Source organism: Canis lupus, chromosome 10 (assembly GCF_011100685.1).
Source record: "Canis lupus familiaris isolate Mischka breed German Shepherd chromosome 10, alternate assembly UU_Cfam_GSD_1.0, whole genome shotgun sequence".
Classification (NCBI taxonomy): domain Eukaryota; kingdom Metazoa; phylum Chordata; class Mammalia; order Carnivora; family Canidae; genus Canis; species Canis lupus.
Genome location: NC_049231.1, coordinates 34,267,204 through 34,293,364, shown reverse-complemented (window position 1 = coordinate 34,293,364; position 26,161 = coordinate 34,267,204). Strand labels below are relative to the sequence as shown.

The window sequence follows — 26,161 nt, the reverse complement described above, 5'->3', positions numbered from 1 at the left end:
GCTCCTGCCTCTGTTGAACCCATGTAGTTTAAAGCTCGGGGTGTATCTTTACAGAAGAAGACAACAAAGGGAGAATTTCATGTTTCGGGGCTCATCCAGGAAGGCAGCTTTGTCATTCTGCAGGGTGCTGACGTAGAGCATGGATGGGTTGGGTTCTGCACAGCACGCTTCCCAACAGACATTTATTGACTACAGGCTTTCCCTTGCAGTGTTTGATAAACATTTTTTAAAAATTAAATCTGGAGTGGGGTGAAAGTAATGGACAGATTTTAACAAAACTATTCTGTGTCTGTCTGGATGTGCAGAGAGTACTGTTTACGAAGGTGTCCACGTGCATTCCCTGAAGGGCACTTAGAGCACCACCTAGTAACAGGTTGATGTGTCTGGGAAAACACACTGCATCCCACTGTCTACTGCTGTCATATATACATACAAATCTCTACTTTCTAAATGTGGTATATTATCTATTGCTGATTTGCTATAAATTCTGTGGGTGAAAGCAAAAAGTCTATTATCTGTGTTTAAAAAAATGGTTATAATTCCATTTATGTGAAGTGTCCCAAACAGGCAAATCTATAGACCTAGAAGATTAGTGGCTAATGGCTGCCTACAGCTGGGTGGGCTTCAGGGGAAAGGGAACAGGTGCCAATGGCTATGGGTTTTCTTTGGGGAGGATGAAAATGTTTGAAAAGAGTTTACGGTGATGGCCGCACAATTCTGGATATACTAAAAATACTTTAAATGGGTGAATTGTATTTAAGTCATATCTCAGTAAAGCAGTTATACATGCAGTCATACTTGTTAAAACACAGGGTTTATACTCAGAGGACTATAACCTGGCTGCTCAGCACTGATTTTGTGCAGGTCACCCTGACTTCTCAACTGCTTTGTTTGTAAAACTGGGATAAGAAGCCCCACTTCAAAGAGGTGGTAAAGACCAGGAGAAAATGTGTATGGAATTTTTAGTAATCTACAAAGCTAAATAAATGTTATATTTTTATACGTCCCTATTAATGAATATGAATTTAAAGATAAAAAACATACATCATAAACAATTTCCCTCAAGTTGGGTTAAGTTTAGGTATTTTGCAAAATTTTTTCATAAATGCAAACATACTTGTAACAATCTAAATCAGGTAACATGGATTTCCCTCTTAAGGTCCAATTTTCTGTGGGACTTCTAAATTGTCCCCAAATGTGAATTCCAGTTCAGGGATGCGTCTGTGTGTGTACTGCGGTAAAATACACCGGACATAAAACTGATCACTGTTGACATTTGGTACATTAACCCCATTGTACAACCACCACCACTGTCAGATTCCAAAAGTCTTTCATCACCTCACAAGGAAACTCCGTACCCATTAAGCAGTCCCTCTCCATTCATTCTCCTCTCAGCTTCTGGCAACCACTAACCTGCTCTCTCTCCCTCTGGATTTGCCTACCCTGGATCATTCGTGTAAATGACCATACACAGTGGCGGACACTGTGAGTCTGGCCTCTTTCACTTGGCAGAATGTTTTCAAGGTTCAACAATCACCACGTGCGAGGACTTCATTCCTCTTTAAGGCTGACTCGTATTCTACTATATGTAAAATACCACGTTTTGTGTACCTATTACTTTGTTGGCAGACGTCTGGATTATTTCCATTCTTTGGCTATTGTGAGTTACAAACATGAGTGTAAACGTTTTTATTTGAACACCTGTTTTCAGTTCTTTGGGAATTCTGGGTTTAATTCATGGAGCACTGCCAGACTATTTCCTATAGTGGCTGGACTGTCTTAACAATTCCCATCAGCGATGGATTCTTAACTAGTGCTTTTATTTTCCTTTTTAAAAAAATTACAGCCATCCTAGCAAGTGTTAAGTGATATCTCACTGTGGACCTGATTTGCATTTCCCTAATAACTAAGGACACTGAGCATCTTTCTTTGTGTTTGTTCGCCATTTCTATATCTTCTCTGGAGAAATGTTTACTCAGGTCCTTTGTCCATTTTTTGTTTTGAGGTCTTTTTGTTGATTTCCGTATGAGTTCTTTATATACATGATTTGCAAATATTTTCTCCCATTCTGTGGGTTGTCTTTGTACTTTGATAGTGTTCTTTGATGTACTATCATTTTTCACAATACTTTTGTATGTATTTACTCTGATCTTTTTGGTGGAGATTATAAGAACAGGGAGCCAGTGCCCATAAAAGGTGCAGGACATGCTTGGAGAAAACCTTTAAATAAATATGTTTTATTATAAGGTTTTAACCTTTATTTTATAAGGTTTTATTTATAGGAAGTTTATTCTCACTATAAGGTTTATAATAAAAAGGACTGATTTTAATGAATGGGAGAAATTATATTCTGATTGTTAATGAAATCCTGCTTACCTTTTTAGAAGCTAACATTTATTGAGCATTTTCTTTGATGCCAGTTGTGGTTGTAAATATTTAAGTGTATTTTATGTGTATTAACTCCTCATGACTGCACTATGAGGTGTGGATATGGTTATTTTCATCTTACAGCCGAAGAAACCGATGCACACAGGTTAAAACTTGCCCAGGTCGTACAACTAACAAAAGCCAAAGCCAGGAATAAACTAGACATTTTGACTCTAAAGCAGGGCTGCTGCTCACAGAAATAAAATATAAGTTTTGTACATAATTTAAAACTCCCTAGCCACATCAAAGAGTGAAACCGGGAAAGTAACATACTTTATTTAATCTAAAAGATCTAAAATACTACCAGCTAGACACTTTATTAATATAAAAGTTAATGAGCTATTTTGCATTCTTTTTGGGGGGTTGGTATGAGATCTTAGAAATGAGTTCTGTATTTTACACTAAAAACATTTCAGTTCACAATTTAGTTCTGTTGCAAGTGCTACACTGAGTACTCCTAGATGGTGCATATGTTAGCGAAGCCTACCTATGCCAACCGCGGCTTGATAGTCCTCTGCCATCACCCATCTAGATCTTATTAACCTGAAACCCCAAATCATGTAGTTAACATCACCTGGCTTTATTTTTATCTCAAAAAATATTAATCAGATTCTACTGGTGGTGGTTTAGTCAACTCAGGTAGGTTCGTGTTCTGTTTTCACTGTTGTGAATTTTAAAAAATAGTGTATTCAGAAATGAAAAAGACCCTTTCTTTTTCAAGCTCTGAGATACACAGAGCAGCTCTGGAGTGATGGCACCTTATAAATAGTAGGATTCACTCCACTAAATTTTGAAGGTATCCATTACTTAGGGGAGCAGCTTCTTCCCAACATACCTTATAAGATTAAAATATAAAAAGGAATAGGGCAGAGATGAGTAGCATCTTCACTTACTCTGATCAAACGAATATTCTAGTATGAACGTTCTAGATGAGTAAATGTGCCTTACATGGGCAATCTGCCAGCATGGTAAGACCGCCCGAAACAAGACAGCATACCTCAGGGTCTGGCTGGTGACCATCAGGTGCGATTCTGTCATTCGGAAGATGTTGTGAATAGCCCGAGCAGCCAGCACTTGTCTCATTGCTTCATAAATCACTTCGGTAGTGGTGTCTGTTTTAACTGCCATTGATCCCAAAAACCGAACTATAAACATCTGTTGCAGAAGGGAATCTGCAAGACAGTGACTTCCACTCAGGAGCACATTCTCTTCCTGCCTGCCGCCAGTCACCAGTGCCAGGCATGGAACGGGCTGCACACCTCAGGTCCGCTTTGCCTCCCACAGAGGCTTTCCACCAAAAGTCTCAACACTGTGCTTGAATAAATCCACACTGCCAGAGCCCTGAAATCGCCTATCATCTACATTTTGTCTCAGGAACTACTACAGGTCTAGAGAAGCACCTCTTAGTGCATCTATAGAATGAGACCTTAGTACCAGATGACATCCTTCTAGCACTAAAACTCTAGGTGACTAATGCCGGTGGCACTATATGCATCTTTTCTCTGAAAATAAGAGCTTCTCCACCAAGATGATAGAAAATTCTTGGGCCTACTGACAGAGTCCTAAAGAAGAAAATATCTGAAGAACAGAAGACCTGATAATTGGGGCTCCTTCAGTGTGTGCACATCAGGCGTTGCTGCAGGGCAGTGAGGGCACCCCATAAACTAATGCACATCTTAAACGACTTTCTTATCTGATTCTAGTGAACCAGTACTGGCTTCCTGGTCATGGCATGTAACCGACAAAACTGAGTAACAGCAACTGTGACTGCAAAATCACGAAGGTTTAAAGGCTTTTTTTTTTTTTTCCTTGTAAGAATAATTCATTTATCTACCATTTTACACAAAGATGACTGCTTTTTCCTCACTTGCCCTATTAGTGTCCTTGCCCTTCAAAATAAGTAACAAGAGATTAGGAAAATGTAACTAGTAAAATTATAAGTAGTTATTTCCATAAGAAGATAGTTTCCGTAAATTTGACTTTATGGTGTGAATTATATAGAAGGTCAGCCAGAGACAAGCGGAGGGGCAGATCTGAGGCAGATCCTCCCTCCCTCTCCACTGACCCCCTTTCTGGCTAATTCTGTAAGGAGTATCAACTCTCAGGTCCTACTTTTAAATTTAAGGCCATTTTATTCTAATGAGTCTCAGGCTTCAGTCATGAGGCAGTGTGAAAATGAGGTCTTGGCAGCACTTCTAGCTCCTAAATTGCCTTGGCTGGGAACTCAGGTTCTGCTCTAGGGAGCACCAAGTTTCAGTCAGCTCTACTCTAAGGATGTACATCACGTGTCAAAAATCTGAACTTAAATTCCATTTACACATATCTTCAGGGATCCCTGGGTGGCGCAGCGGTTTGGTGCCTGCCTTTGGCCCAGGGCGCGATCCTGGAGACGCGGGATCGAATCCCACGTCGGGCTCCCGGTGCATGGAGCCTGCTTCTCCCTCTGCCTGTGTCTCTGCTTCTCTCTCTCTGTGTGTGACTATCATAAATAAATTAAAAATATTTAAAAAAAAATAAAAATAAATGTACACATATCTTCAAATTCAAGAATGAGCTGTGATGTGTGTCTTTGGCTAAAATGAAACAGCATATTTATGACTCACCGTGATTGCATTTTGTTGTGACCATTTCATTCTCTCTGGATCTGTTTTGGAGTAATCTGATACCTGGTTTAGGCTCGGGAACTTTCTATGTGGGAGTCCCAGAAAGGGCATGGATGAGGCCAACAGTGCAACACTTGCAGAAAATCTGCCCACTTCCCCTCAGGTTTGACCCAAGACCTGCCTTAACTGCACAGACCTACTGAGTTTCCAGAGGACAATCAGTGGGTCACAATTTTGCTTCACAGTCCAAGTCCTGGCTCCCTGGACCGTGAGTGCCCGTCTCCTTTCAGTGACTCGCGGCATTCTGTGAGGGGGAAGGAGTGCCCCAGCCACTCACCTTCTGCTTCTGGGAATGTCTCGTCCTCGGTCTCACCGAAAGGGTTGATGCGCCTAGGGGAACCGCCAGAGTCCGACAATCAAGACCTTTTCGGCTAAAAGGACGCGAACTCCCGAGCTCTAAGTCAGAACAGCAACAGCCTTGGCAGGTGGTTGCCGGCACCGAAGACCTCGAGAAGACCTCGAGTTTCCTCTCGTTTCTCCAGGAGCCCACCCCGCACCCCCCTCGGGGTGTACCTGTTCCCTCTGTTCTGCTCCAGGAACTCTGTGGCAGGAAGGACAATATCGAACTGGATGGGTGTCCCGGGTGCGATGAGCTCATCGGCCTTGGGGACACGGAGCTCTGCTGTGGGAACAATCCTGTCATTCTCCATCTCGGAATTTCTCAGGTTCTGGCTGGAGTGTGAAACGGGGAAATCACATCCCTCTTAACCTTGTGCCTTTGCAAGCAAATGAGCACGTGCTCAGCGCGGTGTGACATCTACAGACCAGGGTGAAGACTTCAGCCAATCTTGAACTAGTTTTACAAAGAAAGCTTCACGGAACAGCATTGGCGTCCTTGGTTGGACTCCTTCCGGACTCCGGGACCCTGGGACACCCCCGCCCGGCACAGCATTCTGCACCACGACGTGCCAGTGCCGGTCAGGACGTCACCTAGGCCTTCTCTGGCCTCCTCCCTGGGAGGCAGGCCTAGGCGCAGGCTGCAGCTAAATCGCGCTCCTACCCGGCCCCCAGAAGGCACTCCCAACTGCTCGGTGCATGAATGAACACATCCCGGCTCTGCCCCCGGACGCACCCCACGCTTTTCCCGGTTACCGTTCCCAGCCCGGCACCCTCTTTCCAACAGCCGCTCGAGCTCCCCGTCCTCCGCCGAGCTGTGTGCAGCCCTGTGCCGCCCCGGGAGCCCGGCCGTCCCGTGCACGGAGCTGCCCAGAGCCTGCGGCAGGACAGAGGACACGGCCGGGGACGCCACGGGCCGCGTGCTCCTTCCGTCGGTGTCACGATGCCGTCATCTGACCGGTCCCATCCTCACACCCCTCCCCGGCCAGAGCGCAAGCTCCTGCGGGAGGCTGACGGCGCCAGGTGACCTGACTTCCTAGCTCATCTGGCACGAGGCCCCGGGCACCTCGCTCACCCCGGGTGTCACTGCACGGAGTGACTGGCACGGCCCCGCCAGGGGAGTGCCGGCGGCCCGGATGGACATGCTGCACGGGCGGGGCCCGCAAGGAGACCCCCTGCCTTCGCCCCCGCCGTCACCGTCACCGTCACCGGAAGAGGAGTGTGGTCTCGGGAGCCGCGGGAGAGCCCAGGGCCCCGCCGCCGAGGCCCCGCCGCCAGCTGGCACGCCCCGTCACACGGCCTCCCGCCCAAACAGCAGGAGCCACCCGGTCTCCTCCTCCGGGGGCTAGGTTCGTAGGTGGGGAGCCCCGAGTAGAGGCTTCGCGGGAGAAAGGGGAGGGGGCCCACGGCCTTGGCTCCCAGCGGCTGGGGAAGAGCGCGCGGCGCGGCGACCCGGCAGGCGAGGCCCGCACTGCCAGTCGAGGGCACGGCGGCCCGGACGACTGCACACACGAGTGACGCGGGGCATCACTGTGACCTCCGGCCACCACTCTGGCAGACACGCTTTGCGATCAAGGTCCCACAGCAAAGCGGCTCACAGTGGAGCTCTCCTCCTTGAAGCTCCTCTTCTTGGTTCCTCCTCACACCACTTTCCTTCTTGTTTCGCGGGGGCTTTAGCAGGTTCTTCCCTCCACTCCAGACGCTGGAATTCTTGAGGCTTCTACCCGAGGCCCTCCCTCGATGGCCTCGTCTACCACCACAGCCGGTGTCCACATCCCCAGCCCTGGGACTCCCTCAGGGCTCCAGACCTGCGTCATGGGTTGACCGCTTGACAACTGGGATGCATCACGGGCTCCGCAATGTTACATCCAGAAGACAAGGGACTCTTGGTCCCCACGAGCAACTCCTTTCCTCTCTCAATATGCCACCATCCATGTAGGTGCTCAATCAGATGACGGTCGTCATCTCATGTGTCCCTTCCACTCACAACTCACTGATCTCAAGTCCTACACATTGTGCCTCCAAAACAAGTCCCCAAATAAGTCTCATCTCCTGTGCAGAGACCCTGCCTGATATAAGATGCCACCGCCATCACCTGGGCTGCTGCCATAGGCCCTGACTGGACCCCTGCTTGCCCAGCTCTGTGTGCTGTCGTCCATCGTAGCCACAGCTGCCCTCAGACAACATACCGTGGATCATCTGTCTTGACACACACACACCTACCTCTCTTCCCCCTCGACAACTCTCCAAGTTCCTGACTCCCCAAGTTCCTTCGTGATCCATTCCTGCCTCCCTCCCTCCCCAACCTCACCTGGCTCCCATCCCTCTGTGCCCACACTAGCCATCCTGGACTCCTTTTTCGGTTCTTCAAGCACACTCTGCTCTCTCGGCTTCTAGCCTCCGTACCGGCTACCGGAGACGCAGGAATCCGGCTCTGCTACTGCTCATCTTTCACCTCTGGCTACATACTATCTCTGCAGGCAGGCCTCTGTGCCAGCGCCTTCGCCTTTAACACCAGAGCACTTTTCTCCATTTTCACAAAATATTTATTTACCTTCTGCCTGTCTTTACCAACAAGACTCTGCGACCTAGCCCAGCGCCTGGGCCCAGAGCAGCTACTCCACAAACAAATGATACTTTAGGAGCCAGATAATGCACGAGTCCTGGAGGCCTCGGGCTGCAGAACAGCAGAGGCCCACATGGTGCTCACTTAGAATTGAGTGGCACTTTGTTCCCAAGAATAGCTTCTCCGCTCCCCCGCCTCAGTGGCATCCAAACATTCATTCTTCACGAGCTGACCCTCAGGGACAGAGGAGCCCACCTCCAGCACCCACACCCTTCCAGTCTCTGTGTTGGTTCAGCTGGCTGGCTAGAGGTCTGTTTTGTTTGTTGCAGGATTCTTCTGTGTGATTTACTGATTCTACAACTGGGAGAAAAATCAGTTGCTGAATAATTAAATCTAAGCTACACGTTTTTTAGGAGACCAAGCACACCTTTAATTACTAACGCTAGTAAACTACACATGGCACTCTAGAAAGAGTGCTGCTCGAACTGGAAAGGGACCGGGACGGTGGCCTAGTTTTGCATCTTCTCGTATCATAAAGTCAGGGAGACAGAGGCCGAGGGCCGAGCCATCAGCATGTGCCCAGCTCCTACCCCCACAGCCCCTGGGGAGCAGGCTGGCGTGTGCACCCACGACAAGGCTGGCAGCCTAGCTGGCTGGCCCGATCAGTATTTCCATTTCCACTCAAGGCCCTCCTTAGAGCTGCCTTTTGTGAACACACTGCCTATGGAAGGGTTGCACCCAGCACTCAGGTGTGACCTGTTGCCTCTTGCCCCTTTGTAAGCACCTTTCCTCAGGTTCTGTGGTTGTTCCAGCTGCGTTGTGTGGGGCGTCCCTGCCCTGCCTTTCTCCCTGCACACCCCAGATCCAATGTGTCCTACATGCACAGAGCCGCAGGACAGCCTTTCCCCACCCCTCCTCACAGCCAGTTCTGCCCCACAGCACCCAGTCCCCTCACAAAAGAACCCTGGCTACCCTCTGGCCTCCTCTTCCATGGCTCCCTCCCACGCACCCAGGGTTCTGCGTGTGCACACTGGCGCCCCACCGCACGGCACTGAGACTAAGCTAAGGGGGTGAACGCTTAGCTTTCTTATTTTTTTTTTTTTTTTTTAACGCTTAGCTTTCTGATGACTTCTGTCTGGACTCACAGATAATATCTGTGAAACATTTATTTAATGGGGTTCTTTCTACCGTGCTGCTGAAAATGGACACCAGATACAGTCCTAATTTTAACTTACCTTTGGCATGACCAATAATACAGCCCTTTATCAGTTAACTAAATGGTAACTGCCATTAAGTTAAAAGGTGGGATTCTTGGAATAACCTGAAAGCTATATTCAAAACAGGAGCGAAGCTGGATGCATGAAAATATTCACTATACATGATAATAGCAGAGGAAAAGGATGCCACCTAAATAGTCAATGGCTAATAATAATAAATCATGAAAGTCTATAGTGACAAAAAGGAACAGTAACAAAAAATGTAAAAATATGAAAAATATACGTGAGAAGGCAAAAGTAACACACATGTGAAAGCACCTGTAACACAGATGTGGAAAGGGTGACTTTGTCCCTTATTTTTTAAAAAAGGTTTGTTTTGGTTCTAGAACGTCGTTGTTGCTGACAGAAAATGTGAGAAGCCCTGACCAGCTGAACCTCGAGGCAAGTCGTGTTTGCTTGACTGCAGCCGAGGTCCAGCAGGCAGGATGCGCTGAGGTCAGGCGGCTGCGGCTCCTGGCTCTGCCCCTCATTGGTGGTGGGATCGGGCACGTACCCCACCTCCCCAGCAGCCTGAACTCCACCCCTAGGGGGGCTATGAGGACAAAATCACTCATAAATACCCCGGAACCACTTTCCCACGGCATTTAGTTACCTGGGGCACGAACTTTCGTGCTTTTTTCCAAAACTTGTAATGGGAGTTACTGCTTGGAGAGCCGTCTGATTCAACTTGATGGCAACTGCCTACAAACGCACAGGAGGTCCCGCTCAGTCCAGGACGGGTGCTCACCCTTCACACTGAGCAAGGCCGGGGGTGCAGGGGAGGAGGCACGAGTTACCTCTGGGTTGTCGGTCAGGTAGATCTGTCTGGAGATGTTGTTTATGGCACATATCCACTGTGGAGAGAGGACAGTAAAGAGTCTGCTGGAGCCCAGTCACCCGCTAGACTAGGACACAGGTGAAAAAACAAAACCTTTACCTCTTCATTTTCCTTTCTGCTTTCTGCCTGGAGGATTATTCCCCTGAAATAAAGTGCATCCAAGTCAGTGCTTCCCAAACCCCTGTGACTGAGGCTTATTCACAGACACTGAACTCAGTGGTGGCCCCACAGGAAGGGCCAGGAGGCAGCATGACAGGAAGGAAAGACAATGGGGTTCTGGCTCGCTGTTCCATCACCGTGTGATCCTGGACACACACGTACTTCCCCTGGGCCTGTGCTTTCTCATCTATAAAGTGAGCAGCTGGGCTCAGCTCTACCAGCTGGAGGCTGTGGGTCCTCAAGCATGGACATCTCGTGGGCTCTCAGACTCTGGAGCTGCCAGGAGCCCCTGGTCCCTCCTCCCAAACATGCCCACAGGGGTTAGCAGACACTCCACACCTCCCTCCCCATGGGGGAAGACAGAACGGGAGGCAGGTAACACTGCCCTACCTGCGGTGGGGGCTTAACCCTTTCCAGGGACTCCACATCTGTGGGAGGTGGGGAGCATAGATCCCACCCCTGTCTTATATCTGAGAAGACCAAGGAGTTAAGTGACTGCACAGGACCACAACTGGGATCCCGGTCTGCTCCTGCCACCCAGGAAGAAGGACAAAGTCTGAAACCACCCTGCCTGTCCAGCAAAAGGTCGGCTTGCACCAGCTTGCCCGGACATGCTCCTGTCCACTTAGGATCTCAGCTCAGAACCCCACACGGAAGCAAATGCAAATCCAGCAGCAGCAACCTAAGGATGGGCGGCTCTGGCCCTTGGAGCACAGTTTCGAACTACGGCTCAGAGGGGTCCCCACTGTAGTGGGATCTGTGAATGACACCAGGTGACTTCTGCTGGGTCCCGGAAGCTCACGGGGGTCTCTGCGGACAGTGCCATCACTGAGCCCACCATCCCATCTTCAGTTTCAGCTGCGGGGCAGGCAGGAGTGGCCACAGCCTTCCCCAAGCCTCTGTGCTGACAAACAGCTCCTTCCACAGCTGCCTGCCACACAGGGGTCATGTCTCTTCCAAAGCCATGGGGCAAATCTGCACCGGGACCCCTTAAATAAGGCAGAGTGGATCCCACAGGGGGCCTGTGTGCTTGCTTAAACAGGACAGAAAAGCTTCCTCCCAAAGAGCAGCCGGCATGGAGGGACGAGGCCCTTGGCAGGGTTGGGTGGAGTCACTATACTCGCTCTCCTCCCAAGGACACCCGTGTGGCCTACGATTTTCCGTTGGGCGTGGTGATCTGGAAGCAGTATCGCCGGTCTTCACAATCCACCGCCATCACGGAGCAGTTGTCCAGGTCCTGGATCAGGCCTCCTGCCACGGCGCCCCGGGGTTGACACATGAGGTTCCCACCTTGTGTGAAGAAGTAAAGCCTCTCCCATGTGGTAGTGACCAGCCCTGTTTTACTGTAAGAATTGTGGTTTTAGAAAGCCTGCTGGTACTGGGGAGTGCACCCAGCACCTCAAGTTCTTGCTGCCTCTGGATGAGTACTAGTGGCATTTTAGAAATAATGCTTCTTTACATTAAAGCAAAACTGCTTTGGAAATAATCCAAATGCAAAGGAGCGGAAGAGGTACCACTTAGCCTGAGTGACCTGGAAGTTATGGGCTCTGCTTACACGGGAGATGCTGGCCCAGGGCCAGCTCCGCTGTGGGATGGCACGTACACACCCACTGGCAGCCAGACACTGGCTCCTCCCGAGATCTGGAAACAGATCAGTCCATCCCCACTGGAAACTGGAAACCTAGGTGGTCATTTCTCAAAGACACAGAGCCCAACTGTTCTCAGTCAAGAGAGAGTCACCAGGGCCACCGTGGCTCCCAGCACCCCGAATCCTGTGGGACTTTACCACACTGAGTTTTGCTCAAACTGGATGTTTTATGGGCTGCTTAGAGGAGGAATATCCAGTAACTGGCAGGTAACACCAACCTTGTAGGGTACTCTAGCCATACAAACTAAAGGAGAGATTTAACTCATGATCTCGTTCCACCTTGGTAAGAAAACAGCTGGCAATTTCTCTCTGTGGAGTCTCCATTTGAGAAATAGCACTTACTTGATTCAGTGCTGATCAAGTAGCAACTATGTGCAAGGCACTAGGTTTCCTGCTTCAATAATTACAATTATTTCCAAAAACCAGTAATAGCTAACATCTGAGTGCTTACTATCTCCTAGGAATGACCTACTAGGAACGTTCTTGTAACACCTTTATTTAGAAGGTGTGATGAGCAGCTCTGTTCTGTGGGTGATGCAACTGAGGCCCAGCTAGGAGGCCTGACTGAACCTAGGTCTTCACCACACCCAACAGCCTCCGCCTGCTCTTGGACACAGGAAACCTCCTCATCCTCCCTTCAGTTCAAAGTGCCCAGAGTGTTCCAGTGTGGATCAGTCTGTGTGAACCGGGATGACCTGAATGCTTGCTGGCCCACAGACTCTGGCCTTAGCGGCAGGCCTCAACCACACAGCAGTCACCCCTCTGGGGCCTGGGCCAAGGGTGGGGAGGGTCGGTAATCCTATGGTCCATGATGATGCTGGTTAAGAGTGGGCTATCTGCACAGGCCCAGAGTGACGAAGGCCAGGGGTGGCCCACTACTCCCCAACCTGCCCTGCCCCCACCCTCCACTGAGCGGATGCCCTGTAGCCACTCTGAGGGAAAGCTGATTTCAGAAAGAGCAAGCAATGGCATTCTCACTTTCTCAGATTAAGGTAACCAGCCTTCTGGATGAGGTTCCTGTTGATCTGGGGGGCAGCCACATCAAAGTCTGGGGCATAAATAGACTCATCAACGGAAAGCAGTTCTTGCTGGGACACCCGCATCTTCTCTGCTTCGGCTTCCAGTTCCCCCTGGATGCTTAAGACAGAAGGTGTCAGGTCAGCTGCTCCTCACTGGCCGGCCTAGCACCAACCCAGCACCACCCAGAAGCAGATGACAGAGCCGTCCCCAGGGCTTCCTGCCTTGTGAAGAGAGCTCAGGCTCCAGACACTTGGGGGTTGTGGGGACTTGATTCTGCATTGCTAAGTGTTTATATGACTGCTATTGTAAATCAGAACATAGGAACACCACTGGATGATGCCTGAACCCAGTGAAATAGCTTCTGCAGTTTCTCTGCTGACAAAGTGGTATCCAGGTTCAGAACTGTTGGTGCATTTTTTTTTAAGAGCCATTTATCCATTTTAGAGTGTGTGTGGTGAGGGGAGGAGTGCATATGCATGTAAGAGCGGGGGCAAGGGCCAGAGCTGATGTGGGGCTCCACCCCACCACCCAAGATCACCACCTGAGCCAAAACCAAGAGTCAGTTTAACTGACTGAGGCACTGAGGTGGACGTTTAACTGACTAAAGACACTGAGGCGCCCCACGCTCATGCAAATCTTAGGAAAAAAGCTTTGATCAGCCCATTCTCAGGGCTACAGGTGCAGACCACCTGCAAAAGAGTTGGAAAGGAGACAGCAGTCATTCCTGCCGCCCTCCCCCCCAGCCCCCCTTAGGTGGAAATGGCCACTGGAGATAGGAAATGAGAAGGTAGAATCAAGGTGCAGTGACAATGACAAAGACAATGTTCTTCCTTTTCTGGTAGCCATACCACTGCCCAAGACCGCAGGGGCCGCCAGCCAAGGACTGCCCACGCTACGCAGTAAGGGTGGGAGGCCAGTGTCCAGGCTCTGGCATGTATGCACGCTGAGAGGTGGAAAACCTAGAAGCTTTAGCTCCAAAGAAGCAGCTGTCCTTTCCTCCCACAGAGCAATGCCCCGATAGCTACCCTACCCAGTGGTGAGCCTTGGATATAAAAGTCCTGAACACCATCTTGCCCAACGTGGCCCATCCACGTGAGACAGCGAGGCATACTTCCACTCTTCCATGGTGTTAAAGAAGGTAAGACTGAGTTACAGATATTACAGTCTGAAGGAGCTCTGGCTGGCCAGCCAGTCCACTGTTTCTCAAAGTGAGTTCTTCAGGATTTTCTCTCAAAAGGGTTCTTTAAGTCTTATAAGAGTTTGTACGGTCCATGCTCTCCCCTTGGAGTCTCACAGTGTACATAGCCTATATCTTAATGCAGCTCAAAGCGAACAGTCTATCTAAATTAATTTTGGCTTTTTTGACATTTGAAAAGAACAGCTGGACACCCCTCTGGTAGCCTTAAGACAGGCAAGCTGAGAACAAGCCTCATTGGCTCACCTGCGTGTCACTGCCAAGACCGGGAGAGGAGAATGAGAGAAAAAAGCAGGACAGGAGGTGGAAGGAGGGAGCCAGAGTATACAAAACCACTTAGGTTCTTAAGCTTTCCAGGGTGAGAAGCCCCCTTGAAGACCCAGAGAAAGATTAGGACTGCCTCTCCCAGAAAAACACTCATGTGTGCCAGCATGACGTCCTGCACACAACTCCAGGGAGCGGTCAGGGACTGCCCCTCCTGCTACCCACAAACCCTGAAGACTCCGCTTCCAATACCCAGCTTGAGCAGGGCTCCCAGAACCCAAGGGCAGAGTAGGAAAGTAACTTTCAATAGGTTCTCTTCCAAATTTTTTTTTTTTAATAAGTTTAACTGAATATCTATTAGAGCAGCAGCAGGAACCCAGAATAAAGGTAGAAATGTGTCCCTGTGGGGTTAGGGACTAATCTGGCTCTTTGGGTGACTGGAAAGGCCATTGTGTTGGTTTAGGCTGGGTTCTGAATCCCCTCACATCTCGATACAGAGGAGCAGGGCACTCACCTCCAGGGGAAGGAGGGCAGTGCCCTGGAGCCCTGAGCGGCACAGCAGTGTGGCAGCAGCACCACCCCCTGGCTGGAGAGGAGTGGCAGTATGCATCCACTCACCAACCTAAAGGTTAATCTGAGTGCTTTAGTTATTGGAACCAGGAGGTTCAAGTGCTTCCGGGTTCAGCTGGGAACACTGCCAGGGGGCTGTTGCCTTCCTAATGAACTAGACCTTGTTAGGCAGCAGAGAGACAACTCACAGACCTGGACCAGCCCTTGAGAGAAGGCGGCACAGCCAGGGTTTCACGCTTATCACATGGAACTGCCGAAGTGACTACTATGCACTTGGGCTAACCTGTACCAGCTCACAGAGATAATGACCGGGGTTGGGGGCTGGACAGAGGCTGTGAGATTTGCAGGGAGATACACCACAGCATCTGAAACACCAGCGCCAATGTCCTGCCATCTATAAATAATAAAATCTAGTGCATGAAAAACTTTGAAGCACAGATGGTTCTCCTAGGACACAGAAAGCCAGGAAATTCTGGGAGCTGAAGCAGGGTAAGAAAGAGGCAGTGAGAGAGGGCTGGGGGAGAAAGAAGGTGAAAAGTGACAGTAGGTGCCTTGCCTTCCTCTCTCCTAATATTTGGTGGCTAACAATCAGATTAAAAGGCAGGAAGCTAAAATCGGATTTCAAAGTGCTTTCTGGCCTCATCATAAGCCCAGTTTACACCTCTGCTGCCAGTGGCCAGGGACAAGAGCTCAGTGACTTCTGGGAAGGCACAGATGCCTTCAAAACTGCAACCTTCCTGCATGCTCATATGAATGCTGAGCTCTGATTTTCTTGGGATTTATTCTTTTTTCAGCATTTGAGGTACATGTTTACCTAAACAGAGTCCACTGGTTCACCTTAAGGTATTTTGAAATGCACGGACCCCAGTGGCTCAGTCGGCTAAGTGTCCAACCCTTGGTTTTGGCTCAGGTCATGATCTCAGGGTTGGGAGATGGAGCCCTGCATCAGGCTCCATGCTCTGTGTGGAACCTGCTAAAGTTACTCTCTCCTCTCCCTCTGCCCTTCCCTGCACTTACTCACTTGTGCTCTCTAAAATAATTTTTTTTGGAAAAGGTATTTTGAAATGCAACATCCTCAAGAAAGTGAGTGGCCTTCCTCCATTTTTCCACACACAGTAAAATCCTCCACTCCTACTTCCATTTTGTCTGTCTGCTTATCAACTTATCTCCTCTGTCCCCTACTTCAGAAATCACGGAGTGCTCCCAGAACCAGGTCTGCAGTGCGAGTTAAACAAGCCTCCTGTCGCAGACACTGGCAATGGAGGCAAAGGGCGTCCAAGCAGCCATAGCATCAACTAAATGTGGCAGGACAGCCTGGAGACAGGATGCTGTGTTTTTAAAAAATAAGCCTTTGCAAGGCTGAAGTGCAACTTGTTAAATTAATTCAAAAGCAGCTTAAAGCCTCATTTATCTAGCATAAATTGGCAGCTAGCTTCCGGAAGAGTCACAGCACTCCTGGCGATGAACCCCATGGCCCCAAATGGGAAGCCAGACCACTTCCAAATCTACTGCAATCCTACACTGGGTCCTGGCTTGCAGGATGTGAAGGCTGGCTGTCAGCAAACACGAGACCCTCCCTCAGCACAGGACTGGAACTTGATGGTTAAGTCCCCTTCTGGACAATTTCTCTTTAGCTATCTAACCTGTTCACCCTCGGTGCCCCCACGGGTGGGAACGGTAGAAGGCATTACGTTCCAACAACAGTATTCCCGAATACTGGCAGCTGAGAAGGGGGCTGGCTGCCCAGACCTCACACAGGCGGGGCTTCCTGGGGCCCTCCCTGCTCCCAGAGAGATGGATTCAGCAGGAAAGGCAAAGGCCCACCAGACTGGAGCGCAGCCTTACCTCTGAACCATGTCCGCAACTGAGGATAAAAAGTTGTTCATACTTTGGGAAAACATCTCTGCTCCCTTCTTGAAAAAGTTAATCTGAAAGACAGAATCGTGATGCTGAAAGTCGTCTAGGAAAGGGGCTCAGGGAGCACAGCCGGTGTGAGCATACAGCACAAGGGCAGCTCCAGAGGCCGGCCTCATCGTGTGCATGTGCTCCTGGGCTTCATGGGCCTCTGCTGGGCCCATGCCAGTGGAGCTCCTCCTGAAGCCCCGAGTGCACTGCAGACTAGCTCTTACTGAAAGGCCATCAACACCAGGGATTACGTGAGTGCTCTGCTTGGCACATACCAGGCCAGGTGCATCAGTCGTCACTACTGACAATTATCTTTGACATTCTCATCATCAGCTCTTTCCCTCTAAATTCTCGACAGAAAGCTTCTAGGGGGCAAGGAGGTTTTCACCTTTGTGTCTCCAGGGGCTCCATCGGTGAGTGACACGTGACGTGCACAGCACCAGCAAGAAACTGGCGAGCACCGGATGTAGCGCAGTGGGTGGTGCTTAGAGAGGCCCACCCTGAAGGCCACCGCTGACCCCTCTCAACAAGCCATATGCAGCTCGGAACACGAGCTGGACAGATGATATGGTTGAGACACTGCGAAGGGGAAACAGGGCTACAGACCCTTAAGAGGTTCTTCTCACCCTGATGTCAACCCAGAGGGGACTGTGCGTGTGGACGATGCAGCGGAGCTCTGGGCCCGAAGAGGCGCTCGACACAGGTGAGCTCCCTTCCTGCCCCTACGTCCTGGGATGCATGCTCTCTCTGCCCAAGACGGGGGACCCCAGGAGGGCTCAGTCTCTTTGAAAATAAAACTTTAATTGCTGGCTTTGGGGGGACAAATAGAAGGAAGTCCTGACTTCCTGTGACTGCTGGGTATTCACATCCCAGAAAGTCTGGGTTGCCTCACAAATCCCAAAGGTTTGGGGAATAGGGGCCACCTTGGTGCACTACTGACGTCAATAACCATCTGGTTCCAAAGCTCAACTCTCCATTTCTTTCCATGGCCACGCCTTTAAAACACCTGGATACTAGGTGCGAACTGCTCCATCTTACGTGCTATTCACAGAGCTAGAACAGCTGCAAGCCCAGGTCGTGAATAAACAGAGAAAACACTCAGCTTGGATGTATTTCTCACGCTTTATGCCAGCTCATGTGTCTGATCTGGAAGCAGCCCTTGCCCTGAAAGGTGGGCACGGAACTCTAACACATGCGCCAATGAGGCTGACAGGTGTCACCAGGGCAGCTCTGACAGGAGGCATCCTGGGGACGTATGTGCCCCCAAACCCTTGGTTTTCATAGTATAAAAACAAGATGATCACAGTTATCCTCATGTGAGGTATAATAATGCAAGAAGCTGCTCTGGCCCTTTTAATCATAACAGAGATCATAACCTTTTAATCATACAGAGATCAAAACAGTAAATGCCATTTGGAATCTCTGAAACCTCAAAATCAAAGTCTATTAAATGAGCCTTCTGCATTTCTAAGGACACAGCCTCACAGTGGCTTTCCTCTCCTTTCCCTCCCTGAACTCCTTGGAATTTATCCTCTGAATTCCACATCTTAGCTCTTCTATTCTGTAAGCTCCTAGGGCAGGGGCTCATGCAATCCCTACCACAGTCTGATCTGAATGAATGGAAGGGAGGGATGAGATCTTGGCCACCTTTCATAGGGTCTACTCAGTGAATTGACACTACTGTTGATTTCTGTGATCTCATAAACCTGCACATAGCTACAAAATCTTGGTTTGTTTCAGGCATGATGACTGATTCATGATTTCATTGCAAACCTGTTTAACAAGGGCCAGGGAAGGCAGAAATAAAGTCGGACAGCTTGCACTGAAGTGGGTGGTACTGAGAAGCCTGACCCAGATTCACGTGCCTTTCGTGAGCCACAGGAAGTACAGTGGTCACATGACTATCGGCTAACAAGGGTGGACACCCAGTCAACGCTAATCTCAAAGGGCTGATGAGTCAGAAGGAGAGTAAATGCTTTGGAATTATCCAAAAGATTCATGTGGTTAGACATCAACTGGTCTAGGCAAAGGAGCTATAATTTTGGCAGGATTCAAAGTCTGCAAGGGGAGGGACTATTTGGTTTTGTGTCTTGAAATTTGGGTATTTTGTGCTTAAACTGAAACGTGCCACTCTCCATTGTCAGACACCTGCCGCTGTGGCCTCCCACCCCAAGGAGAAGGTGTGCTCTGTCCATTTCCCCAGGCATATTGGCGCTCTGTGCTCTCGAAGCAGAGCCCCCTCTCCCTGGGGCGGCCTCCACTTATCAAGTGCAGGCTGGGAGAAGCGGTGTGGTCTTTACGGTAAAGCAGGGTACTAGACTTTGTGAGGCCCCTCCCTCACCAACCAGGCTCCCCAACCACTAGCAGATCAGCCTGCAGCTGCTCAGCTCTCTGAGGCTCTCAGTCCAGGGCCCCCGGGCCTCTAATTAGTTAGGACTACCACTCCACCAGCAAGGGCTGTCAATCCTCCCTGGACAGAGTGACGGGGGCATTAATGAAAGCATAGCCAGGCGCTCTGCCGGGCAGAGCTGCGGGACCTAAAGAAGGAGGGAGGTGGGCAGCGGAGTGGGCAAGGACATAGCATGGGCACTAGCGCCCACAGCAAGGAAGCTGGATGCTGTCAGGAGTCTGCTGCGGATGGGAGCCCACGGCTGGATGGGCCTAACTTTGGTTCTCCCCAGCTTTACGCAGATGACACAGACTACAGCACTCTCCTTAAATATCACCTCTGAAGACACAAACTGACTTTAGTCACCTCGCCATTCAGCAATGTCATAATCACATTAAGAAGGAGGATCTCTGCCCTTGAGGATCCTCTCTTATTCCCCTTTCCCCGAATGCTACTGATGCTGTTTTTTGAAACATTCGTATTTTTAAAACGTATTTAAAAATAATAGATGCTCTTATTATAATAATAGATGTGTGTATTTTAAAGAGTTGCTGACTTTTTTCTTTTTTCTTCTCAACATTCTTCTTCCTGACATCCCTTTCTGTCCCTAGATTATCAACTGAAAGAAGATTCCTGGGTGTCTCTCTGGCACGCTGGAGCATGGTGGGGGAGGGGCAAGCCCGGCCCAGAGAGGAGGGGCAGAGCTGCCTGGCCAGGGCCTTAGCCTACCGCCAGAGACTCCTGGCAGCCACATGTCCAGGAGATACTAATTGGGGGGAGAAGCTGCCCACGTCCCAGACAGAGGCTTCAGCAAGCGGTGGCAACGTTTTGCCATGCCCCAGAGGCCAAGGAGCCGGCTGTGACCATGATGGCAGCAATGATAAGAGCCCAGCCCTGGGTGGCCCTCACCACGAACACAGTGCCCTAGGCTGTCAGCCCAGCTCCAAGCAGTCAGCTGCTTCTTTGAATGGCAGACCAGGCCTGGCTCTCACTTGGCTCAGAGACAAAAGGGCCATGCCAGCCCCTCCCCACAGGAGACCTGGGATTGAGGCCATCACTACCAGCACGTACAGCCCAACAAGTCCAGCTACTGATGAGCCAGCCCGCCTGGAGGCTCTCTGTGTGCTGGATCTAAGGCAGGCTCCAGGGTGGTAGTGTGTTCACGTTTCTTTCTCTGACAATGCTTTGGTTTCTCCTAAACACGACCTCTGCATGAAGGCCAAGCTGCTCTCCCTAGCTGGCTCAGGGCTCGGCCCTCAGGGGAAGGGCATGGCTTACCTGTCCGTGGGCAAAGCCTATCATGGGCTCCATCATGGCTACACGCTTTCTGTACTGCAGCGCATTGAGGGCACAGTAGTACTGCAGAGAAGAAAGGTGCTGCTTCCGCCGCGCCGCAGCCACCTCTTTCACAACCTCAGTCTTTGCCTGGGGGAGAGAAGGGAGGAACACGTGCGTGGCAGTTCTGTTAGAGCATGATCCTACAACAATGTGCATTTATTCATGAGACCCATTTCTATGACCAATACAATAAAACACAGACTAGGCCCCACCTTGAGTTTTAAAAACTCCCACCTAAAAAATACCAACATAACAATATATCCGTGCTTGTGGGGTTGCCCTGAGGTGAAGATCCTTTAGGAGAACAATAGAGTGGCATGCATGGAAAGCCACAAACATTTTAGTTAACTCATTAATATTGTATCCCAAGGAAATAATTTAGCTCAAGGAAATCATGCAACAGAAAGAAGTTACGTGCATTAAAATGTTCAATATCATCCATAGTAGCAAAAAAACATGAGTTGAAGCAGAGTCAACACCCAGAGCAAGAAATTCAGGTAACCTGAATAGGTATGAGGCACACAAGCAGGAGGTACCAAGCTGGAGTTGAAATCATTGTGCAACTGTAATTTTACAATGGTTCCAAGTTGGTGTTTAATAAACCAGTTTGAAAAGCTAGAAAAGGGAGGTAGAAGTCTACTTAGGAGATTCAGAATAAGTAATTAAAAATCTATGTATATTAAAGCAGAGAAAGAATTCATTGAGGTACCTCTCAAGGCCACGAATTTCACAGTAGGAACACAGAAAAGGAGCTTCAGTAAACAAGGTGAAGAACAACATGTCAGGTAGGTTCTTACCTTCTCGTTTTCCTTTTTTTTAGGAAGCCTGCTATATTTTGCCATTGAGAGGTCATGCTCTGAAAATAAAGAGGCATTTTAGCACCCAGATGGGTTGAAAGGCAAGAACATTCATTCAGCATCTCCACCCACATGAATACTAAACCCACATGCCAAGAATCAGAGGATGCCTACCATTACTGGCGAGTCCAAAAAGATCCTTTAAAGTGCTAACCTCTGGAGAAAAAAAAAAAAAAAACATCTTAGAGCAAAGAAAAATAAAATATGCCAACCCAGAGTTCTGTGCTTCCCCGAGAAAATAAAAGTCTATGTGTGGAAGGAGAAAAGCTTTGCGAGCACCTCCTCTGGACCTCTGGCCTCACAGGGCTCCGGCCTCCCGGCTGGGAATCCTACTTTGACTGGATCTTGTGGCTTCAGCTGCATCCCCAACTTGGGGATGCAGTGACCCTCACTGAGCTTCTGGTCACTCCCCGTAGATAGCATCCGGGGGGTCTGTAAAGCAGAGGGCACTCTGGGGATGTGGGCTGGAGGGTGTAGTGGCCAGGTGCTCTTCATGGAGACCTGGAGTACATACCTAAGCTCCGATTCTTCAGTGCCAGAAAGAGTTTTAATACCTCTTTCCTCAGAATACCTGGACCATACCTAGAACCTACAAATGCCCTGTTGCTGCCATTTTAACACGTAGCAAAGCCACCACTAATAAAGGAGTATGGGGTGCTAGTTTTAGTGAAAAAGTCTGAAACCATCTCATATCTGGTACTTGGGACAAGCCAACCACCACCACTATCCCAGGTGGGTACTGCACTGTTAATGTGGCGTAACAAAGTCCAAGACCAAAAAAAAAAAATGAAGAGGTCAATAAAGGAGGGCTGTCCCAGGTTAAAAACTTTAAAACACAAAGACACCTAAAAGAAAGCAACACTTTCTACAACTCTACCACAGTCCAGTTTTGCTTTGTCAAACAAAGGAAAGCATTTTCATAACTTTTATATCGTTTTTCAGTTTGACTCAAAACTGCCTCCAGTTTGTAAATTTCTCTTCACATTATTCTGCCTCTTTCTGGTAATGGGCTGCTTTCTGCCTTTGTTGGCCTACATTTCCCTTTCTTCTTCTCTCCTTCTCACTTCCTATTGGAGCACTTTCAGGGTTCTTGTCTTCTGGGGTCAAATAGCTTCCTTACTATCTCTAGGTTCTCTTCATTCAGTTATGTACTTGTATTGGTGCATAAATGAAAAAGGCAGTGAAACATCAGGTAAAAGCTATCATGCAGTGGGGAGGCCAGATTCTAATCTGGTTCCCAGGCTGACTCAGGTAAGACCTGGGCCAAACCCTTCAAACTTGTGTATTGGCGTCATCAGAGAACATTACTTTGATTCACAGTTTCCATTGATACCTAGAGGCTTCTCTTTTTACTACTATTAGACAGTTTTATTCTCTTAAAACAAACAAAATCACCATCCTGGGCAAATACTATTAATCCACACACTGAGCCCTTCGGGATTAATGAAGCTCTGGTCATGACCCTCTCCGCCAGGGCTGCCTCCCATGCACAAAGCTGAAAGACACAAATCTGACAATGTAGGTCTGGGTGGTTTGGGGGGTGGAGAGGGGACTATTTTCTGTCTAAAAGACTTGGAATTTGTTTTCAAAATGATATCCCCACACATTTCTATTATTTTATTTAGAGAAAGTCTTCATGAAAAATGCTTTCAGTTCATATTGGATGATCAGCACAGGACGACATGGAGCTTTGGGAGTTACATGCACTTACAGCAACATTGAAAACCATGAAAACCCCTGCTCAAGAAAGGTTTCTCCCTATACAAGCTGACATCTCATTTCCTGTTCTTTGTCAAGTCTTAGTGCTGTCAAACTGCCCCTGGGAAAAGGTGATTCTGTTCTACCCCTGCCCCCTACAGCCTCAGGTGATGTGATCACAGGAAATCTCCAAGGTGGGGGAAGGGGGGGACACCCTCTTTAAGATGTATTGCATCTTTTCTGCCTGAACAAATTTTACGTTTTAAGGTGATATATATATATATATATATTAAATATATAATATTTTATATATACTATATTTTATATATAATATTATATATATATTATATATAATATTGTATTTATTTAAGAGAGAGACTGAGCACGAGAAGGGGGGCAGGGCAGGAGGGATAAGCAGGCTCCTCGCTGAGCAGGGAGCCCAAAGCAGGCCATCCCAGGATAAGGACCTGAGCCACCTGGGCAGCCCATAAGGTGTTACATTTTTAAAGAAGAGATACTATATTGAACAGATCTCTTAGTACTCAGGTTTGGACTTTTTGGGCAGCAATTTCTTACATCAGTGTTCTAGAAAATACAATTCTTTAATCTCTAAGCAATGGATATTTTCAATGACATAAAAAACAAAAAGACTAGGAATTCGAGATTCCATTTCATAATATCAACTACATTTTTCCAAGATTTTTAGTTCTTTTTTATTCAGTTTCTGGCTACCTTGATTTCCCAGAGATATAAAATTATTCTAAAGTTTTGTTCTTGTCTTTCGTTGAAGAACCAAAATGAGTCCAAAAGGGCAACCACGCTCTCTAACTAGTCCCAGGTATGCCTGCTCACTAACATGTGAGCTCCAGGAGATCTGCCTTGTTCCCGGCTGCAGCCCAGGGTCTGGCACAGATAAAGCAAGGTCCCCGCCCCTCCTTCCCTAAGCCACCCACTTTATACGCCAAAGCATTCATGGCTCCCCCAAAACAGTATGCCTTCAAAATGCTCCGAACCAGTAATATAAGCCTTGTCATCTCTGCCTCCTTGGTAAACACTACTCATCTCTCAAAAGCCAGCACAGAGATCACTTTCTCCAGGGAGCCCTCCTTGGTACTCTAATATCAAAAGGGTAATAACACCTTCCTGTGTGCTGTTTTTATTCCTTGTACCTACCTGTCCTGCTGCCCTCATTACATGTTATGATTGTCTGTTTCCAACTCCATTTTCTCAGCAGCCTATAACCTCCTTTAGGTGATCTAAGAACTTAGTGGGGATTCAATGAAAGTTAGCTAAACTGAAATGCTCAGGAAAAAATGGGCATCCCATTTTTCAATGATGCATGCATTTAAAGAAATTAGTACAGTCAGAACAATTATGAAATGAATTGATATTTTGAAGGTAATTGGCACTGAACTCAGTAACTTTACCTGTGAGATCCTTTTCTCGAAATTGTATAATAGGTAGAACCATCGTGTCTGCCAACTGTTTAGCCAGCTCTGTATGGAGAACATTAAGCTGAAAAAGAGAGAAATCTTACTGAAAAAAATTATATCCACTATTACTGACACAATCTGATTTTGGCACAGGATCATACTGAACTCTTCTGTGTGGTTCAAGAGTTCTGTTACACTCCCTTGGCAAGTAAACAACCCTTCATAAAGCTGCAAATGATATAGGCCTAGAGATACTAAAACTGAATGCAGGTTCTAACTGACCCAGTTAGGTTTACTAAAGGAGGCCCTGAGCCCATGGCTACAGTCTGTTTACTGTAAACCTTGGTTCTGTGTTCTCAGTCGGAGCCACACCCGCTGGAGGAGGACACTTTCAGTGTGCTTCCAGTCAAGGCAGCTCACCAGGAGCACTCACCGCAGGTCATATTTACCAGGCCACCCTGAGCTCTCTCCCTCTTAGAAGGGGGCAAAGTCACACTTGAAAGACCGGCCTGCTGGGAGCCCATTAACCCTAAAATCAAAGCAGCTGCAGGCCTGGGAACTACTCTGGAGAAAGAAGGCTCCCCACTGAAACCTCAGATCCCAGGCCTCTGTTCTTCAGAAAAGGATCTTTCCAAGAACAAGATGACTGTATTCAAATGTGATCCCCCTCACCAGGTAATTATAATGGCTCCTGATTCTTTCTCTTCTTCCACTTTGTCAAGGCCTTTCCTTTTTTTTTTTTTTTTTTTTTATTGGAGTTCAATTTGCCAACATATAACACCCAGTGCTCATCCCACCAAGTGCCCCTTCAGTGCCCATCACCCAATCACCCCAACCCCCTGCCCACCTCCCCTTCCACTACCCCTTGTTCATTTCCCAGAGTTAGGTGTCTCTCCTGTTTTGTCACCCTCACTGATATTTTCACTCATTTTCTCTCCTTTCCCTTTATTCTCTTTCACTAATTTTTATATTCCCCAAATGAATGAGACCATATAATGTTTGTCCTTTTCTGATTGACTTATTTCACTCAGCATAATACCCTCCAGGTCCCTCCACGTGGAAGCAAATGGTGGATGTTTGTTGTTTCTAATGGCTGAGGAATAATCCATTGTATACACAGACCACATCTTCTTTATTGTCAAGGCCTTTCTAAATCCTGTTGTAAATGGTGCAGGAGAAATAAAAGTCATCCCCCTCAGTGCTACCATTTTTGAGTACTTTTTGCATGCCAGAGTTACAGGTTTTATATCATTTGGTTCTCACCCACTCCGAGAGTTAGGTTTTATTTATTATACCCATTTAACAGACAGGCAAACAACTCTCCAAATCCAGACTGCAAAAAAAGGTGGAACAGCTGGGATTTTCATCCTACTATACCGTGTTGGATACAAAGTCTTTTATGCTCACAAATGTTTGGTAGTCTGGACACCAGCAATGAACACAGATATTACTGAAGATGTTCTGGGATTCCTGCTTGGTGAACAAAAGGGAAATCACCCAGCAGTCTTTCTTGGCAGTATGCATTTGCCAGTTTCTTTCAGCGGTGACTGGGTGACCGCAGTCACATATGAAGCCCTCATGTGCACACAGTTGTCCCTC

At 48.3% G+C, this 26,161-nt stretch overlaps 1 protein-coding gene across 4 annotated transcripts in view; it reads right to left on the bottom strand.

Annotated features, from left to right (window-relative positions):
* APPL2 (adaptor protein, phosphotyrosine interacting with PH domain and leucine zipper 2) overlaps nt 1-26,161 on the bottom strand; it is a 50,846-nt gene that overhangs the window by 3,806 nt on the left and 20,879 nt on the right. For 2 of the 4 annotated variants that reach the window (XM_038550805.1, XM_038550806.1), the window contains exons 5-17: nt 24,557-24,644; nt 21,546-21,587; nt 21,372-21,430; nt 20,515-20,661; nt 16,788-16,870; nt 12,872-13,030; nt 11,400-11,588; nt 10,186-10,228; nt 10,046-10,102; nt 9,862-9,950; nt 5,604-5,762; nt 5,368-5,420; nt 3,425-3,599 (exon numbers count right to left, since the gene is read on the bottom strand). In XM_038550805.1, coding sequence (XP_038406733.1) covers nt 3,425-3,599; nt 5,368-5,420; nt 5,604-5,762; nt 9,862-9,950; nt 10,046-10,102; nt 10,186-10,228; nt 11,400-11,588; nt 12,872-13,030; nt 16,788-16,870; nt 20,515-20,661; nt 21,372-21,430; nt 21,546-21,587; nt 24,557-24,644 — 1,343 coding nt within the window. Of the gene's footprint in view, nt 1-3,424; nt 3,600-4,179; nt 4,907-5,367; nt 5,421-5,603; nt 5,763-9,861; nt 9,951-10,045; nt 10,103-10,185; nt 10,229-11,399; nt 11,589-12,871; nt 13,031-16,787; nt 16,871-20,514; nt 20,662-21,371; nt 21,431-21,545; nt 21,588-24,556; nt 24,645-26,161 lie in introns of those variants that run through there. The other 2 variants (XM_038550808.1, XM_038550807.1) reach the window with 2 other exon arrangements.